The following is a 21,064-nucleotide window of genomic DNA, read 5'->3' as shown; positions in this document are numbered from 1 at the left end:
CTCCTCCAAGGCAGTATGAAACGCAGGAACAGGAAAGAAAGTGTATCTTCCCATACCTGCTCTGTGCCAGACCTGCTCCCAAACAGGAGCTCAAAGACTTGCAGGTATGCTGTGTTTGCATTCCTTTGCTCCCATAAACAATGGCATTACCAGACCACACTCACCTTTCAATTTCTTCTTTCCAAATTTTAATCCAAATAGAGACATCCCAAAACTTTATTTTAGTCCAACTCCATGGAACTTCTGCAAGAGAAAAGAGAAGGCAATTCACAACACATACAGCAGCAGATAAATGTAACTCTATGCCAAATAAATGGGGGAAAACAAATTCCTAAGCACTGCAGCCAACAGCCAGAGTTTATAATCTAGAATGCATAAAATACAAAACAATCTTAGGTTTTCAGGTTGGAGTGCATCAGTGGACTACCTTACCTTGGACATGCTGATCAACTCATCTCCTGACATGGCACGAAGAAGGGGCCAGTGGAAGAGAGACTGAAAAGGGCATTCCCACTACATTGGTGCTATATGAAAATGAGAAATACACACCCAGAGCTTGTACTTAAGGTACAGAGGAACTGCGTGTCTACCCAGAGCCAGACCAGCCTCCTTGAAGAGGAGGAAGCAGCGGGAAGCACTGGTTTCCTGTAAATCCGAGTCTGCTCAACACGTGCTGGCTAACACTGTTGTCCATTGCTGGTCATCCTGCATGTTTGGGGCAGACTAGAATAAAATTTCTCCCCCACTGGCTGCAAACTACCTGGCCCAGAAGCTAAGGCCAGGCACCAGAAATTGCATTAAAGGCCCTGAACATGTCCTGATAGGCAGAGGAATTGAGCATTAAAAAAAAAATCACATCAAAACTGGCTGGTAGTGTAATTTTCAGTGTCCCAATCATCAGACAAGTTTATTTAAAGGATTTGAAGGTGATGTTGGTGCTGACAACCTAGAGGACCTGTGAACGTGAGAAAAGCTGGCACTGCTCTGTGACCAGGAGCCTGAGTCAATAGGAACACTGTACCACAGTTGCTTAAGTGGTCAGTGAGGCAAGCTGGGGCACTTGAGAGAGTCACAGTCTATCTAGAACAAGTCTTCTAGGTGACAGAATGTCATTTTTGCACTTTATCCTATGCTATCTATGCAGAGCAAGGGTGCCTAAGGAGACAGGAATAGCAAATATGTCATATTTTGGAAACACATACGTATGAACCCAGCCTATGCCACATCCCAAATGCAATCCTGATACAACAACACCAGTGCAAGCTCGGGTTTCATGTCTTTGCAGAAAATAAAGGTAAACTTTAAGGAAAACTCTGCAATCCTTGTGTATGTCAAACTCCTGCTCCAGATGCTCCAGCAAAACTATATTTAGTAGCTGCAGTTGCATGAATCTGAATTCAGTGAGGGGTTTTGGGAGCCTCTCTGTGTCCACTCTGCTTGGAAGATATCCTTTCTCTATTCACTCAACCTATTTTTTCTGCTAATCATAACAAATGCTTTGGTACCACATCTCCCCAGAATTTCTTTGCCCATGAAGCCAAACCACTTAAAATATGCAATGTTACAGCCTAGAACTTTCTTGGCCCTGACCAAACTTACTTTCCATCCATGACCTCAGTCTATCACTTTCAACATATTTCTTCATTTTAGAATTACTATTATGTCTTACAAAACCCTACTAACTAGGACAGAGAGCTCTTCATAAGCTGGTGGGAAGAGTGAGACACACTCCCCACACACATAGAAGTAAAGACCTCAGATTTCCTAAAGCACCAGGAGCCACAGATCTGACAATCATTAATCTGGTAATCCTGACAGCACAAGGATGCAAAAGGTTGATTGGTTGTAATCAGAATATTGATGATTATATGATCCATATGAACTCTGGATGTCGCTGTATTTGAAAAACATTTTAGAAAAACAAAAGTCATCGTTCACTGTCAGCACAAAGACGCAGAAGGTTAACTGGTTATAATCATCATATTGATGATTACAAGACCCATATGAACCCTGTATCTTCCTGTATTTTCCAAACATTTCAGAAAAACAATCCCCAGCTACCAAACCTCTCCCAGCTGTGTACTCAGTTGACAAGGCATATAATCTCAGCAGAGGTTGAAAAAAGAATATTTATATTTTGGGGGGAGCAGAAAAGAGAAGGTGGTTATAAGCTTTCCTTCAGCATTAATAACATGAAACAAACAATAGACTTTCACATCTTCCAAACACGAAGCTGAAACTTCCTTCAGCTCTGACACATGGCTTCTGTTAATTACTGTGATTTTTGGAACCCTGGTTTCTGGTAGGACTGCAGTGTGACAAGAAGACTGAAACAATATAGTGTTTTTATATGGAAAACATGTAGTTCCCACAGCCTCTTAGTGCATTAAATCAGGATTGCATGCATTGAATATCTTCACTCAGCAGTAAATTTAAGTTACCTTCATGGCCAGCACAAATATCCTTAAAGGCTTTCAATTCCCACAAAATTTTGCCTTTTAGGGCAGACATGGGAGATAACTTTGCCACATTCATTTGTACCAATTACCTCTCCAGTACGTCATTTCTACCACACTTGGCATACCTGCTCACTTAGTTAAATCCCAGGAGTTATGTATGAATCCTTCCCAAGCTGACTTGATCCTCTAGGCAAAACTCAGTTCCTGACTTGCCCAAACCACAATGTAATTTGAAAATGTGTCAGTATTCAATGGGCACACAGATGATGGCATTAAGAGCTGGACACACCCCTATTGCATTGAGGTGTATCCTTTATTTTCATAATATTGCAAATATCTTCCTTTACTGCTTTGTTATTGACACATTTAATCCCCATACTTCTTTACAGAGGAAAGCCACTCTCACAAGGGCTGTAGCTTCTGTGCAAGGCTGCCTGCTCACACCCCCTCTGTGACAGGACACTGCCACACTTCCAGGTGCCTGTTTTCAGTTTGAGAGTTCATTGACCACCAGCTGCCAGTGTAAAGATAAACACAAGCAAGTAATGGCGGAGTTGTCCCCTTTGGTGGAGCAACAGGTACTGCTCCTGTTTTCTCACTTATCACAGCTTGTGCAGACAGATGTGCTCTCTTGGCTAACCTTGGCTCTTCCTGCGTTTCAGCCCCAGGCCTTTTTTCTTGGGTTATTTTAAACTCTCAATTCTACCTGCATGGTCCAACATTTTTGCACCTGTATTTTTCAATAAACTCCCTCAGGATTTTTTTTCCCCCACCAATTTCATGGGTAATCAAAACTCGTGCCCTTGTTCAGTTTTCTTTATTTTCCTATTTTTTTTAAATCTGAGATTCGGTTTCCCTTCCAAATTTGCAATGATGGGTCATCAGCCTCCTCCGCCCACATCTACTTTTAATTACCATTTTAATTTCTCTTAATGCTTTCTAGGGAAAAAAATATTGGGGAAAAAAGTTCTCATATTTCATTTGCTGTGTGGCATTAAGTACTTGTCAAATTTTGGTAGGACAATTTCATAGCCTCCTTTTCCTGAATTAATTAAAAACCCATATACACACAAAAACATTCTATAGTCAGAAAAAAGGCAATTTCCTGTTTGTGTTAATTTTCCCTGGCACCAGCTATTGTCAGGCAAAATGAAGTGCTGCTTCAGTCACTCTAGTTGTTTTCCACAGTATGCATTAGCCCTTCTGGACTCTTGGTTGTTATTCCATTTTCCACCTGATTATTTTTGGATTTTCTTCATTTATTTTTACCCCAGGTACTCTTCATTGTTCAGTAATCAACTGGGACTCAGAGTATTTGAGCACTCATGCAGGTCCAACCCCTCAGCTTAACAGGACACATGTTGCTTCCCCAGATTTTCAGGACCAGAAATTATTTAAAGTTCAAATTCCCAATTCTTCACCTACAGGGAACTGGGGATGTAAGTACAAATAAATTATCCCCTCTCACCATAGAACACTTTTATACCTACAGGGCTCTGTGAACTGTCTCTCCATTTCTTACATGTCTGCAAAGACAATCCACGTGCTTTATGGCTACTGACAGTTTGATCAAGGGCTCTGGGTATTTCAATATCCACAATGACAAGCTGCTTTGACGGATCTTGAATAGGGAAATTATGTTTGCTCACAAACCAAATTCTGCCTTATTTAAGAGAGACAGAAGCAAGGTGGGTCAAGGCAATCCCAAGTACAGGCTGTGCAGAGAATGGCTTGAAAGCAGACCAGAGGAGAAGGGCTTAAGGGAGCTCGTGAATGAGAAACTCAACATGCACTGGCCACGAGCACTCAGCCCAGAGAGCCAAACGTGTCCTGGGCTACACCCAGAGCCCCGTGGGCAGCAGGGGAGGGAGGGGATTCTGCCCCTCTGCTCTGCTCTGCTGAGACCCAGCTGGAGCTCTGCATCCAGAGCTGGGTCCCAGCATGGGAAGGACAGGGACCTGCTGGAGTGAACATAGAGAAGGCCACCAAGATGATCAGAAGGATGGAGTACCTCTGCTGTGAAGATAGGCTGAGCGAGTGGGGGTTGTTTAGCCTGGAGAAGGGAAGGCTTTGGTGAGATCTTAGAGCAAATTTCAGTGCTTAGGCTACAAGAGAGCTTGAGAGTTACTTCTGGCAAGGCATGTAATGCCAGGACAAAGGTAAATGGCTTCAAAGTGAAAGAGAGTAGGCTTATATTAGATATTAGGAAGAAATTCTTTACTGTGAAGGTGGTGAACGACTGGCATGGACTGCCCAGAGAACCTGTGGGTGCCCCATCCCTGGAGATGCTCAGGGACAAGCTGGATGGGGCTCTGAGCAACTCTAGTGAAAGGTGTTCCTGCCCATGGCAGGGGAACTGGAAAAGGATGATATTTAAGGTCTGTTCCAACCCAAACCATTCCACAATTCAATGGTTTGGCTTGAGAACACAACTGCAAATCTCGTCCTGAATGAGGGGTAAGTTGCAATGAGCTACAACATGTGGACTTTGCAAAGGTTCACTGAGGGCTGTACTGCAAGACTGGAGGAGGAGGAAGGCATTTTGCACCACCACAACCTTGAGTAGCAAAATTAGAAAAGACATGGCACAACGTAGATGAATGCAGAGCAGATGTTGTGGATGGAAAACATGTCCTGTTTCTTGGCCTTGTTTCTCTGGACAAAGATATATGATACATCAGATTCAATGATAAATATGAACTAGAATATACTTGGTGCCTCTGCTCCTATCACTTAATTCCCAGACGATGTGAAATGATCCATGTTAAATACAATGATTTTTGGAAGAGTTATTTTAATCTAGATCATGGGGTATAGTTCAGTACAGACTGAAATTCCTATCGAAGTAGTGGTCATATCAGATCTGAGAGGGCAGTGAATTGTGCTGTAGTACAAGAAGCAAGCACACAGAAGTCAGGGGAATTAGTCAGAAGATTTCTTCAGTCAGTTTTGCCACCAAATATCCTTTTTGTGGTACGTATACACACAAAAATGTTTAAACAACCCTGGGCAAGTACAAATTCAGAAAGCATATCATGCCTCCACTCACCTTTTCAGGTCAGATCAGGTTTTGCACAAAAGTTTGGGGTTTTTAAAATTTGTTTTAGATGATGTAATGGTCACAAATACCCACTGATCTTAGAATTCTATTATTTTGCAAGCTTATGTACTAAATAGCCAACCAATAACTCAATAACTCATATGAGAAAATAGACCCCAAGCACTGCACATCATGACAAAAAGGCTGAAAACTTCTCACTTTCATTGCTTATTGCTCTTGGTGGAGTAATAATGTTAAATATGAGATCTCAGTCCCTAAATTTTGAACATATTTCACTGTACACATGGATTTGGAGGCACATCTGAGAAAATACTAAGGATTTAAAATACATCAGGTCCTCAATCTCCCTGTTTTATCCATGTTTTTGTTGCCACATGTCATACGCTGGAGCTGGACAGTCACATTCACACACAGGTATTGCAAAAGAAGGACATCGCAGTGGAGTGCTTGCCAAGGCTCTGGTAAGAGCAGCGTAAAGACCTGGCACACCCGGCACAAACTGACCTTGCCATGTGCCACACAAAGGCGTGTTTGCCAAGGGGCTCCTTTGAACTACAGCTATACTGTTTCAGTCAAATTTGTCAAATTTTGGTTCCAAAGAGAACAATGCATTTGCTTTTCCCTACCAAAAGCAGAAACAAAAATTTCAGCCATTAGAAGTAAATAGTACTAATCATCTTTCAGCACTGAAATACATTACTATTTACATTTCTCCACCCCTCCTTACATCCTCTTGTGTTTGAATACCTCAAGAGCAAAACAGGGAATAGCATGTGTTGTACCACTCCCTGCATTGCAAACACAGAAAGTGAGCTGCAGGGTGGACAACCAAAATGCGTATTTTGAATCCAAAACCTACTCTTTTTCAGGACTGAAATCAGATTTGGCAGAATTAAAACCTGGAATAAGTTTAGGGCACTGTAAGTGGCCACTCCTGGCATCACGGTTTACAAAAGTAGTGTAGACTCTTGTTTAAATCTACTGACGATGCAACGAGTTTGAAAGTATCCCTGAAATCTCCCTGCTTTTTCCATACCTGAAGAGGCATCCTGGATGAGGTGAGCCAGCACTACAGCTATTTTCTGGTGCTGTTCCAATCTATATATACAGAAACCCGGGAAATTCTGCGTTCCCACCCCTGCACTCCAATGTGCCAATGCAATTAGCTGTAATTGCTGGGAAACAGGCTCAGTCTGTTATCTGCCACGTCTTAAAGTAATGATCCAACATCCTCCATCTGTCTTCATTAAAACACTTTTTAAACTGACACCAGGATGGCAGTCAAAAAACTGCATTCAGCTCCTCTGGGTAAGTTAGTTGCGACGACGCTCAAGTTACGGATCAACAGCTGTGGCGGAGCGGGTTCCCAAAGAGAAACGCAGTCTGATCCCTCTGAAACAAACAATAGCAGCTTCCCCGGGCGGCTGCTGCTGCTCCTGCTGCCGCCGCTGCTTGGAATCATGCACAGCTCAGCTCACTCCACCCAGACGTCTCTCAGCTCGCCCGTAGGAAATGCTCAACCCCGAGCGCTTTGACTAAGTTTCTCAAAACTTTTGAGTCTGAAAAAAACCCCACAAGTTTCTGACCCCCCACCCCACCAAAGCTGGCAGGAAAAACAAAAGAGCGGAAGGAAAGCATTAAATCTTACCCTTGAAGCCTTGTAAAAGTCACAGCAACAAAGTTGCTGCCCTCCATAGCACTCCCGTACGCTCCTCTCCTCTCATTGACACGCAGCTTTATCCCCTCCCAACAGCGACAGCTTCGCTCGCCGTCGCAGCGCCAGGACATTCACCTAAGGACGCAAACCTTATCTGCGCTGTGAAATGGGCATCGCGTGTCCTCTCCGACACCCTTAAAATCCGCCGCTGACTCGCTCTGATATATAGTGTCCCGACAACTACACTCCAAGTTCCCTACTTCTCACTTCAGTCACTGGGCTTGGCTCCTTGCCAATTTTTTTTTCTCCCCTTTTCTTTTTTTATATTCTGTTTCCTGTAGAGAGGGAGAGTGTAGTAGCTCCCTTAAAAATAAAATGCTTCATTGCTACAAACTGTGAAAGAGTAAAGCAGAAAAGCCCAGCATCTAGGCTCGGGGAACCCCAATTAACTGCAGAGGCAACAGCTGCTTGCTTTACCTACCTCTTGCCGACACGGAAGCTTTCAAAAAGAAAGCAAGCAAGTAAAAGACTCCAACATATCAAATTGCTTTCAAAAAGGATGAACTTGGGAAGGGATTAATTTCTTAGCAGCAGCCCCTCTCTCTGTGTCTGTAACACTGGAGTTGGTCAGGACTCCCTAAACCCAGAGACACTGACCTACAAGCTGATCCCAAGGCTCCACCTCACCCAGTTTCCAAATTTGTGAGTAGCAAAAACTCTGCAGAGAAAAGCCTCATAGAGCACAATTGCATAACTCAACCACAGAGCTTCCTTCAGCCAGCCAGAGGATTGCTTCGGTGCCGAATTGCTTGCTCATCCCAAGAGCACGACCTTCCCTTGCCCTGTGGGACACCTGCCTGACTGCAGTGTGGTCATGGGGACCCTCCTCACCAGAACCCCCCAGCACTCTCATGAGCCTTTCACCCTTCCCACCCCATTTTCCCACCTCCAACAAACAAAACATTCACTTTTTCTCTCAAGCTGTGGGACCCTTCACAATACAGTGCCCTCCTATATGCCAGTCCCCTGGCATTTTACCCACCAGCTGCTCTAATCTCCAGAGCAAAACTGGGGCAACTACAACTGTAATCCACTTCTAGCTCCCCTATACCTGTGAATAGCAATTATTTTTAAAGCACCATATTCTTTACATAGTCATGTTCACAGTAATGCCTGTGGAACATCTCCATGTGTTGTGACAACACAAAAAACTTTAACATTTCTATGTGTATTTGTGTTTGGTGTTTCTCCCTTCAACTTCAGAGTTTTCCTACAGGGAAATTCATGAACACTGTTAACATTAATTTCATACCTACCCACTTGAATGCATTAATCAGCTGACTAATTATAGTAACACAAGAGTCAAGGCTTTGCCAAAGAGCATTTTCTACAGTGTAATCTTCTGTAGTCAGGGGGAAAGGTATGGAGGGCTCTGGAAGCTGCAGTGGTAGTGGTCCAGTGCTGATCATGAAGGCTGAGGAACAAAGTGACAATAAAGAGGACACTAGCACCACAAGCAATTTTTGAAAGAAGAACAAGAGTCTGTGCCCTTTGCTGTGACTTCAGGGATAGTCCAAGCTACATCAATTTGAGACAATGCTCACTGAATTGGCTTCCAAACACATACAAACAGTCAATATGAGATGTGGCACATAGGACTGATCTCCTGAAGATCCAGGTAATTTTCAGATGATTATGACCTTGACAGCATCTAACTGGAGAAGAAATTCCCCCTGCACTAGCCATTTTTCATTTTCTCACCACCCACATCTCATTTCAACAGCAACAGCCCAAGTATCACATTTTTTCCTGCAAGCAAAAGTACAGGGATCTGGATAAATTTTGGTTCTTCTAAATATTTAGTTTTCCAAATGAGGTTCTCCAAATCTCTTTCTCGTTCCTCTTCATTCTGGAGTTTTCCTCATTCTTATAACTTTCATCTGCTTTTCTTTATGACATTTTAATATGTTGGTCAATTACAAGTCATTCTACGCTATTACCTTCTTTGCTGCTTTCTTTATATTTGCTTGTTACCACTTTGACCTCCGCCACAGTAATTTCTTCCTTCCTAGAGTTACGTTTGTCTCCTTCCTTTGACACACAAGTGTAACCAACCATAAAGTCACCCAGCCTTGGGTCTTATTTAGGCTTTAAAATAGCTAAGAGTTTAGTAGGCTGTTTTATGATTTTTCTTGGCACTGAAATCCAGCTCACATACATTGGCCATGACTTCTTCCCTTAGCTATGCTTTCCTTCTGGACTCCAGTGAACTTGCTCATGCAGGGAAGCTTAACACACATGGAAGCACTCAGAAGAGCAGGAGTGACTCAGGGTTATGAACTCAGCTATGGGTTCTCTTGTCCTTGCCTTACACTTTGTACCCTGGGTAGTGTCTTCCCAATCACCACACGATTTGCATCCTCCTTCGCAGATTTCCAAATGTGCCAGGGAGCACTACTGCCTGCAGTGGCACTTGTCAAAATTTCAGTTCCTGTATAAAGGGTGTACACATATGCTGGATGTCTGAGTGTCCCCTGAAGCCAGCACGATTTGGGCAGAGATTCAGCTAGACACATGCAACAGGGCAGCAGTCACTTGCCATGATCCATACTGGCGGGAAGAAGTTATATCTATAGTTTTTCCAGTAAACGAGCTGTCTTCTTGGCCAGGCAGCCTCCTCCATACCATGCTCCTTCACCTTTGAATTCTCCACTTTCCCAATGCCCACTAGTCATGGCGGGCTAATTAGGGTGGGATGAATTTAAATTCATGCCATTAAGACCTTATCCACAGACTTCATCTGGGAAAATGACCTCCAGTCCTTTAGCCTCTGCAGCATTTCAACTGTGATCAAGATGCAAAACTGAAGCTTCACACATCCCGTTTTAAAGGGTGCTCTCAGCCAACTCTCTAGATTAGATTTGGTCTTTCTACAAACAGCAAAGCTGACAGAGCAGAGAATCATCTCAGGAGCACCCAGAACCCAAATGTATCTGGTGACCTAGCAAACTTTTGAATGTCTTAATACGCTCTTGAGTAACTGGAGCAAACTAGAGGATAGAAGAGAACCGGGAGACAAGCAGACTGGAGCATCCCACATCAAATGGCAGTCCTTGAGAGAGTCTCTCCATATGATATGCAATTTTTAAAATTATTGTCATCTTGATGCTTTCCCAATGATCCAATATATTTCAAAAGGAGAAGTGATGGTCTTTGCTTTCCTGTCCTGTCTTATAACTGCAATCTGCCACTCCTGAACTGCAAGGCTTGAAGCTTGACCTGCTCTGCCATGGCTGGTACCACTCTGCAGATGAGTGATGGTACCACTCTCTGATGAGCCACACTGGGCTCATCCCCCACACCCAGAGTCGATGCAATCTCCAGGGATCATTTCCACCCACCTAACCTCATCTCCGTCTCCCACAACAGCGCAAGTGCATTGCTCAGTTCCTAACAATTCTAGTCACTGTTCCAGAAAAGCCTTTCTATGTGGCACTGGAGGGCCTCCTTACAAACCCCAAAGGGTTAGCCTTAGATCACGAAATCTCCTCCCACAGCCTATACTTTCCTTGTCACAACTTTCTCTACTAGCCCTAACCAATGAGGAGCTTGTTGTGTAAGGGAGGGATAAGTAGCCCACTTGACTGTGGGGACACTTGAAACATCTGTTGTTATGAGCACCTGCAGTGGGTCCAAGTGATCAGATGGCTTTCCAATGAGAGACTTTCTGTATCCTCTTCTTATCAAAAGTCAGAGTAGGATGCAGGACTGAAAGAAAGGAGGACATTATTGTCCATACCTTGGATATGAGAGAACAGTTTAAATAGAGGAGAACGTTCAAGTTGTAAATTGCTATAGTCCAGGAAACCCCAGCACAATCAGAAGATGAATAACAAAAGACCAAATGCCCTGTATCACACATGAAGTACACTGGCAGTGTCCTTGATACCTGTGGAGGATGTGGCATATAAAATTGTCCTACTGGCAGAATGCACACCACAACTCTGCAGAGGAAGGGAAAATTAAATCCTACATGTGCCTGTTATCATGACCTGCCTATGGGTGGAAAATGAAATGGGGGCGGAAAGTTATGTCATGAAGTTGTTCTAGGGCTGTCCTTGTCTTTTGGGAGCTACTCTGCTCAACACATTTTACCACTCCTCCAAGGAACTCCAAATTAACCCAATTTGAAGGGATGCTCTGGATTCCTACCTGTATGCATCCATCTCTCTGGGAATAATCTGAGGTGCAGCTCTAGCACTGCAGGTTCATACAGAAATATTCCCATACTTCACCAGTTATTCCAGAGCTGTGAGCTGTCACAGTACACACCACATGGAAATGGCCAGAAAATAGCTTCTGTGAGTGTGTGTGGAATAACGTGAGTTATACTGATCAGGATATGGTGGTGTGCAGCTTACCTTCAGCAGGGAAGGATGGGCGTGTGGCTAGAGATGCCTTTTCTCCACCAACGCCCCTTGCCCACTATTCCAAGCCCTTAATAAACAATGACCAGCTAAGGAAAATCATGAGAAATCAAAAAAGGCCCAGACCCTTGTCTTTAAAAAGAAAGCAATAGCTTGCTCTGGCAACTACTGATCTCATCTTCCTAGCATCAGCCCCTGCAAATGTGATACCATCTGACGTTTTAAAACAGAAATTGAAATAATGTCTCTTAGGTATTGCCTTTGCATCCCTTAGGAGATGGAGCAGAGCCAAAAACATTTTGGTCAACAAAACCCAGGTGAGGATGCTGAGATCACACTGAAGAGCAGAAAAAAGCGCAGAAGAAAATAAATTCTGCAGGGAACAAGACCCAAGGCTACCTTATTCCTGAGTCCAGTTCCCACTAGATTTGGGATCTTGGGATAAACTCCCTCCCCTCCAAAAATTTCACTGCTCTGGTAGGGAAAATGCTGTTCCAAGGAGAGAAGTCTCCTGGGTACCTGAAATGTTCTGTGATCTTGTGAGAAACTGAGTGATGTGATAGACACATACATTGGTGGGAGCTGATGGAGATCCTCTTGTCTCAGTGTTACATTCCCGGAATAAAAATCTATGTCTCTGCCTTTGCTCACGACACTGCAAGTGTCCAGCTGTGCCAGCAAAGCACGGGGATTAATCAGCTGCTGCAGTAAACCCCAGAGGTGTCCACACATATGTGTGGACATATATTTGTCCACATATATGTGTTAAACATATATTTCCTAATCATTACCAATGGCAAAGAGGAGAATCCCAGGGGGATGCTTGGGAGGGCTTGTGAAAAGCTAATCATGAGAATGTGAATAGAAAAAAAATCAATAGCTGAGGGCAAAGCAGCAGCCCAGCTCATTAGAGCCTCTGACTAGAGTGCCCTTTATAATAGGGGTGTTGCACAAGGCCCATGGCTGCTATTGGCAAGGCAGCAGCTGCCACATACAGTGGTGTGTGGGGTGGCACTTCAGATGCTGTCACTTGTCCACTCCTCAGATACATATCAAAAACCCCAGCTCAAACCATTGAGGAATTAGGATAGCCCTCAGTGAGACATCTAGATTGAATACACAGAGGAAATCCAACCCACAGTCTTCCTAACTTTTATGCCCTAGGTATAAATCCAGGGAAGTCCTTGGATTTGCATGGAGTAGATTGGTCTTGCATTCCCTACAGCATCAGCCAAGAGATCTGGGATTTATTTCTTTAAGTCCTTCATGGCTTCATTACATTTTGCTCTAAAGATCATTATTTTATGCATCCCATGAAAGACTTAGTGGTGTTCTGAGGGAATTCCTGTAAATAGTATGTTGCATCAATGATGCTCATAAGCATTTTAATAAGCATGATTCCAAATTGAACATACTGCATGAATGTATATCTCTACTGTCTCTTTTCCAGGCTATAATTATAACTATCCTGCCAGGAAAAATACGGAGGCAACTTGCTGCATGCCACAAAATTACTGCTAATATGAAATGATCTTTTTTATATTTGTTGGTATTATTGACTGAATTACATATTCAAGGCTTGCTAGATTAACCTGGTGGAAGGTGTTCTGTCCATGGCAGGTGGTTGGAGCTAAGATGATCTTTAAGGTCCTTTCAACCCAAATCATTCTACAGTTGTATAATTAGGTCTTTGATGTATTATTATAGTTTTTGATGGCTAGATCGTGATAAGCTGGCCCACTTCAGAGAGGCCAGAGGGCTTTGGGGGTGATCAACTGATGTTCACTGTAGGGATGTCCAGTAGGACCAGCATTCCATCGAGCCATGATCCCAAAAGGGGATGTGAGCACACAGGAGTAAAATACTGTAGTGCTACAATAATTTGTAGTGCTGATGACTGGCACTGAGTTGGTTTCTTGACCTGTCAGAACTCAAGTTCTCTGAATTTTGAGAAGAGAAAGGAAGCTCCTATCTGGTGGCAAAGGAGCATGGTCTGGTAAAAAATAGCCATCGTATAAAACAAGGCCCAGGGAGCCTAATGACAAGAGAGAACTTGGCTCCCGACTGGAACATCAAACTTTAGGTAATTTACCAAAGATCTAAAATATATGTGCTAATATAATATGACATAAATAAGCATAAAACAATTTATTTCCCTGGATATTTCCCCAATAAAACTGTGTGACATTTTGATCAACAGTTTGCACTTCAGTTGCTGCACTACTTTGGCAGTAAATAAGCTGTACATATCCACAGCTTTGCCAGCATCACCACAGCATATGCCAAATCCCAGCACTGCCAGCCTTTGCTTTTATTCAGTGCAAGTTTAATTTATGTTATATTGTTCCTGTATCTGTTCTCCAGGTATTTAACAAAAGTGCATGTTCCTTTGCACTTGCTTGGCTGACAGCAAAGACATGTATTATTCCCATCCTCATTCACATGGACAGTCAGCATTTAGGCAGTGAATTCCTGTTAACTGAGATAGAAGTTGTGCATGTGAATCCCTCTGCAGCCTTATGAAGGAGAAGAACGACCTGATGGGTGCCTGGGACCTTTAGGATGTGATGGCAGGGTTAAGGAGGACATGCTCTTCACCCAGCAGCTGAGGAGAACCTGAAGAACACAGAGACAGCTAAGCCAGTGAGAAATGTGCAGTGCTCACAGCCACAAAGATGTTGGGTGTGTAACTCATTTGAGGTTAATCATTGCGGTTAATCACTGCCATTTCTGTTGTTGGGATATGATGCAGTATCACAGAAGATCCCTTTAAAAACAAGTAGATATATGAAAAGGGAGGTAGGTATTTAAACACCTTATTACCAGTGTTACATTTGTCACACCACTTCTGATTTTCATGTACTGCTTAAGGGTTAAATAAGTTGTGGGCCCCATAAAAAGGGGCAGCATTTCTTGTTTCTGAGAGAGTGATCAAGCTTTTGTTGGTCTGTCTCAAGAAGGCAATGACACACAGCCTCAGTCTGGTTATTTTCTAATGAAGATACACAACAACAAAAAAAAGTAATCAAAAACTGTGGGACTAAAGAGAATGAAGTAAGGTTTCAGCAGTACTGTGTAGCACCAAACGCCTAGTCAGGAGTAATAAAGAAGTAGTTTTCTTAATAAGAAAGTAAAAAAACCCACGAAACCTGTGGCCATTTATGTTGGTGTGGCACTGAAACATAAAAGCCCAACCATTTTTGGTGCCTCCTCCCTACAAGGAGATAGATAGTCTTTAGATAATCACAGGATATCCCATCTTAAAATAATAGAAAGAGGTGGAAACTGCGTGAGGATTACTGCAGACAATAAGAAGCTGTGCTCTTAAGCAAAATCTTCAGGGTGTGTTTTGTTATTTTAGGTTCTTTTTGTGCCATGTTCCATTATTTCCAGATCTGCATTTTTAACTTCTTAGCAGCCTTTTGAGACATAAAGGAAACCTACAAGAACACTAGATAGGGACTTTTGACAAAATCATTGATATCAATGATAGGACAAGTGAGAATAGCTTTAAGTTTAAAGAGAGTGGTTTAGATTAGATATTAGGAAGAATTAGTACTGTGAGGGTGTTAAGACACTGGCACAAGTTGTCCAGAGAAATTATGCATGTCCATTCCTTGCAAGTGTTCAAAGCCAGGCTGGATGGGGCTGTGAACAGCCTGATCTGGTCGAAGGTGTGCCTGCGCATGGTAGGGGGCCTGGAAATACATAATTTTACCATCCCTTTCAGTCTAAACCATTCTGTGATTCCATGATTATAACCTTGAATCTTGGCAAAGACCTGTTTCTCGTTCCAGATGTGTCACATCTCAAAAGCAAAGCTCTGCAATGCTCTGCCTGTGGCCCAGCCCCACATTGGGCTGCTGGTATTCCCCGTGCCCAACTGCCCATGTAACTGCTTAGGCTGGTTTGACAGCAAATATTCACAGGGCTTGAGTTAAGCAGAAATGTCTTCTAAGGACTGTCAGTATCTGGCCAAGTTCTCTGGGTGAAGTCAAGTACTAGAAAACACATGTAATCCCTAAAGACTTTGTAAAGATGGTGTAATCAGATCAGAATAAATTCTTTGTGTCAGTTAATGAAAGTCATAATTTCTCTCGGTAAAGCAAGATTGGATTAGCTCTGGCGATGAGAGTGGTACAGAGATGTAAACAGGTCAGACAGAGGTCTGAGTGTTTCTTTGGATGCCATCTGCTTAACAGGTGGTGTCTGCCCAGGCAAGGACTTGAATTATTTCCTACAATCAGATTACTCTTTTGGCTGTAGGAGAAAAAAACAGCATTAAACACAAAGGGGATAGTCAAAGACAGTGTCCCAAGTGAATTTGCAGAGCATATTTGGGAAGAGCATATTTACACTAGTCCAGCAAAAAAAAATGCTGAGAAAAAATGCTGTTTGTAAACCACATAAAGAAAGCACATTTGCCTGGCCAGTCAATCTGCAGTACAACTTTGCAGCAAGGGTTGATCAGAAATGAAATTGGTGACAATTCAGAGAATGGCAATCTCTGGCAAGCATACAAAGTCGAAAGTAGTGTCTGGTGTCCAGCTGTAGCTGGGAAATCTCTCTAGTGTGTAGTGAAGTTGTGCTCCACACAGCTATACCTTGAGACTCCCACAAATGCCTGAGACATGAGGCAACCATGCCAGTGAGGCATGAAATTTAAATAGACCAAAGTGTATATTGCTTCATTAATCAATATCTGATGTAAAGTTTTTGGATGAATGGTTTCCTGGAAACTTGTTTCAGTTTGCAGCTGATCTTGCAAGTGTTCTACAATTTTGTTCAGGTTTTTGGTTTTTGTTTCAAGTCTTTTGCTTGTTAATGAAAGAAGAAGAGGCCTCCATGTGGAGGCTCTTACATCACATGAAGGGGAGGAGTCAAAGAAAAAAGGAATGAACTTATGGAACTGTGAAGGCCAGGCAGCAGAGGCAAAAGATTTCACTTTAAGAGCATACCAGGATGAAGAGAAACAGCCCTAGAATTAGAAATAAATTTAAAGACAAACACAATTGCTTGATGGATGTAGCAGTAAGGAAAAGCACTGGAAACCAGAGTATTTAATGTGGGATGCCTGTGTGTTTGCAGGCAGTGGAGCCTGGAGGTTCCTAAAAGGTACCTGACAAGTCTGACATAGACATTGAGGCATCAATTGATCTTGCAGCAGGTAGAGCTGGAGAGAATGTTAACTGGAGTAGTTATGGTTTGTAGTCCCACAAATAAATATAAATCGGCATGAGTTTCAGTTTATGCTCACATAACAGTTCCTACAAATTCAGCAGCTCAGGAGGAGATGAACTTCGGTTTGGGTGGCTTTGCTGTGGAGAAAAAGCCTTTAGGATACAGCTATCCCAACCAGTGCAAAGACAGAGCCCTCAGAAAAAACTTAGAGGACATGGCTCGAAGGGTGGAGGGGCTGGAAGACAAGGGAGAGTAATCCTAATAGGAATGCAAGACATCACTCTCTTGCAAACATGCATAAATTAGGCAAACGCATTGTTCTGACTCCCCTCACACCTGTACCTTTTGTAAAGCCAAATCTGTACATTTAAGATGGGAAAGTAAACAAAGTCTTGGTTGTTTGAAATGGCGGGTGGTGAATGCATTGGCAACATTTCGCAAGGCAACTGGAGTATAAATTGCACACTGCAGCTCTTACTGAAGGGCAGAGGAAAGCAAGTGGAGGTCTAAATGTTAAATATGTGGATAATCCAGATTCCCACTGAAACTGCAACCTGCAATAGCTGCACATCCCAGTAAACTCAGACCCACCAGAACAACGGAGCAGGAAGGAAGTAATGGATGAAAGAGTAACACTGAATCACCTATGGAGGCAGGCAGGCAGGGAGCTGCACAGGCCCCTGCAGTGAGTCAGGGGAAGGGAAAAGGAGTCTCGTTTATCTATGGATCACAGCCCTGTCTGGAACCCTTTCACTGCTCCTTCTTAGTATATGGCATTGGGACCACTGGCAAAATCAGAACATTCCACCTTTAAATTGTGAAAATCACATTTAAATATTGAAATATAGATATAGATTAGGTATAGATCTACAGATGGCAGAACTCACCTCTGACTTTTCCTGCTGCATGAGTCTCAGGTACTCAGGTAGGTTTTCCTCCTTCCTACCTCTACACCACTATACACGTGCAAGAACCTAATCCCGTTCCTCCTGCAGCCAGTGCTGAGCACATGCAAACATTTATGGGTCCTGTCTGGGCTGAGTGTAAGGGGCTCGACAGCTACCCAAACGAAACACTGCCAATCTAACTGTGTGGAAGGTGAGTCCACAGTATCCCCCTAACACAGACAGCCGACTACCTGGTCATAACCCAGGGATCTGTCTTCTGCAATAGGGACAAACTATTCCCAGTGAAACCAGCATTGTTTCCTGGCTGATTTGAAGAGAGCTATACTGTCACTAAACAGCATGATTTACTATGATACCAGCAAATTAGCCTACATCTTTCTTTCCTCCCTTCCAATGATTTTTGTTTTGCTTAAGCCTGCAGTCGTGACTTTCAGTAATGCAAAACTCTGCGTAGGTCATGAATAAGCTAACACCTAGAACCAAAGCTAAAGTGCAGTAAGTCACACATTTGACTAAATAGAGATCCACACGGAAGTTTTTATCACTAAGAAAAATAAACCATCTACTGAAAAGAAAGTAAACAGTTACTTCAATACTGTGAATTGCAGTGTTACCTTCCTCTGATGCTTTGCAACCAAGTTAATGCAGAGAAATAAAGAGAGTGCCTCTTATCACCAGTAATGTGGCCTTAATCTTTGCTTCAATACTGTTTTTGAAGTAATTTAATATTTGCAGAGTTAGGTATCACTGCACGTTTGCTTTAGTTAAAACAAAAAGGTTAATTCCCCCATGGCCTCATTCAGCAAAACCTCCTGCCTTTCATGGGACTTCTTTTGCTGGTGTCAGGATACCTGAATAATCATGGGCAGAGAGGCAAGAGCAATGCTTTGTGGTGAAAATCCTCCTTCAATATATGTTAAAGTGACTTATTCCTGGTATGAGAGTCAAAAAAGTATGTATGGAAAGATGCCAGATATAAGGAAACATCAGAGGACTTAGTTCATCAGATGAGTGTGGATTCGGAGGGGAAGGGGTGATTTTTCTCAGTAGTACAGAAGATGCTTTAGATGTGCTTCCTCTAGGAAAAATTTCACCAAGTCTTTGGGCATCCATGAGTTGACTTTGCAGTGTGTCACATACTGGCTTAATGAAACAAAAATAACTATGCTAAGAAAAGACTGTCCAGGAGAAACCTAATGCTGTGATTTCTATATAAGGGTCTTAAAGCACTGATGCAAATACTTCATCCCAGTCTCATACCCTCCAGTTTTAAAGGCAGTGACACCATTTATCATTTAGCACAGACAGGCCAGAAAAACTTGCTAATTGGCCCATCTACCAGTTTTGAGAGAGTGCACATCTCCTACAGAGACAGTCAGTTCCAATGCAAACCCCTTCATGAGATGGAGGCCTGTGTTTCATGTCTTCACTGTTAAACTAAAATGCAATTGCCAGTCATGATGATGATTGGACAAGTCAGAGCACCTTTCACAGAGAAGGAGAAGCCCAGCTCCCCCTTCAGAAATTTACAAAGAGAGAGAAGAGGGGCCTGGATCCAAAGCCAGTAAAATGAGCGTGTGCTTTCCCACAGACTTTAGAAAGCTTTACCAAAGCCACACTGCAGTGGTCCCAGCTTGTGCTAGCTTTGAGTGTTGCTGACACTGGGGCTGGCACTACAAGCAGAAAATTTTGACACCAGATTCATTACCAGATTCATTATTGATAAGTAACATTCACAGATGGAGTAATAATCCAGTATGCGAAAGAAAAAAGAAAAAGAAAAAAGAAAAAAAACCACCCTGAAATCTGGGCTTCTGTGCAAGTTTTTACATTTTTCTCTCGGGAGTAGAAATAAAGAAACTGTCCTACCTGGCTGTTCTGTGTCTTGTATTCAACCCGGAGCTGTTTGTCACGACGAACGGAAGGGATTGTTTTCAGCACCATGCAAAGAGCTGCAGTTTGTTTTAAACTCCCCGGACGGTTCCCCCGCCAAGCAGCCAGGCTTCTCCCCAGCTGGAAGGTGAGGCTGGTGAGGGAACACCACACTTTCCAGCATCCAAACCCGTGCAGGGGCACGCTGAACGCGATCCAGCAGTTACAGGATGTCTCGGCGTGTTCCTTGTCCTGGATAAGGACTGCGAGGGGAAAGGCAAAGTTCCCGAGGCTGTGGGTGGAACGTGGCACCGTGTAGCACTGAGTAAATAAAAACCAAGTGATCGTTGGACTCGGGTGTGACACCAGGTATTACAAAGGTTTATATACTATAGGCAGGACTCTGGATTTCATTTAAGAGAAATGCAGCCTAAAACCTCGGTGGAGCACCCTGCCTGCAGCTAAAGCAACAGTGAGACCTTGAGCTCAACTTTTGGCAGTCAGCAGATCTGTCTTCTTGGACAGCACTCGTAGAATTTCAATCACAAAATATATTCTTTCTTACAGGTCAGACATTTCACTGCCTCCCATAAGGACCTATAAAATGCATGCAACTTCTGTGGGATAGTTGCTTGTTTGGGAAGTTTATGGTGCCAAGTACTACAGGATCCTGATTCGTGTTTCTGGATTCCATGGTTATGAGAAAAAAACATGTAGGTTCAGCTTTTGACACAGTCTTTTGTTTCAATGCCCTCTTCAGACTAAATAAAACATTTACAAAGATAAATCTGAGACAGAGAAGAGACAGAACTAATCTAAAAAGCCACCTAAGTACAACGGTGATAGGGTGCAATATGAAAATTTGCAATAAAATTAAATTGTCTAAGTAATGTTGTTTATCTGCAACACTAGTATTGCATATTTTCCTACAGTTTGATAATGCAAACTTCTACTGCTAATTCACAGGCTTTGATTTGCTCCTTTAAGGTCTTTTTGCCACCTACTTCTAGGTTTAATGACACCTTCTGCCTGAAAAATTCCAAATTAGTGTCAGGTTTAAATAGATAAAGATTTTTTCAAAGAAACTTTTTTTTTTTAACATTCTTCGTAATATGCTAAATTATTGAAGCAGGAGCCTTTCTAAAAGGTAATTCACACCTCCTTAACCACCTTATCTCTTGAGGGGGTTTTGTTCTGTCTGTTCTCTGTTAATGAAAAGAGATTCATCAGTACCACTGTTCCCTGCAGCCTTTTTCAAACTAAATCTATTCTTTGGCTTTCAGAGCAGCAGACAGAATTGCAAACATAGCAGTGAAAGCTTACAATTTTATTTAAAGATCTCCCAGTAGATAATGGGCCATGGTTATGACTAATACGGTCATGTGGACACGACCTAAAGAAGGAAGGATAACAGCCCATGCAACACTGAAATGAGACTCAGATCCCCTCTCACATCTGACACAGATCCTGGACAAGTCAATAAATGCTGCTGTGCTTCT

General features: G+C 42.8%; 1 protein-coding gene across 5 annotated transcripts in view; it reads right to left on the bottom strand.

Moving 5' to 3' along the window:
- Positions 1-19,848, bottom strand: part of LOC134564634 (phospholipid-transporting ATPase ID-like) — an 86,270-nt gene extending 66,422 nt beyond the window's left edge. Inside the window, exons 1-3 of one of the 5 annotated variants that reach the window (XM_063423576.1) lie at positions 7,659-7,789; positions 7,169-7,312; positions 165-243 (exon numbers count right to left, since the gene is read on the bottom strand). In XM_063423576.1, coding sequence (XP_063279646.1) covers positions 165-207 — 43 coding nt within the window. In that variant the 5' untranslated portion in view covers positions 208-243; positions 7,169-7,312; positions 7,659-7,789. Of the gene's footprint in view, positions 1-164; positions 244-432; positions 565-7,168; positions 7,490-7,658; positions 7,799-19,562 lie in introns of those variants that run through there. The other 4 variants (XM_063423577.1, XM_063423579.1, XM_063423575.1 and 1 more) reach the window with 4 other exon arrangements.
- Between the last annotated feature and the right edge of the window lie 1,216 nt (positions 19,849-21,064).

This window comes from Prinia subflava, chromosome Z (assembly GCF_021018805.1).
Source record: "Prinia subflava isolate CZ2003 ecotype Zambia chromosome Z, Cam_Psub_1.2, whole genome shotgun sequence".
NCBI lineage: Eukaryota > Metazoa > Chordata > Aves > Passeriformes > Cisticolidae > Prinia > Prinia subflava.
Note: the sequence above shows the minus strand (reverse complement) of the source record. Positions and strands in the feature narration are given on the sequence as shown.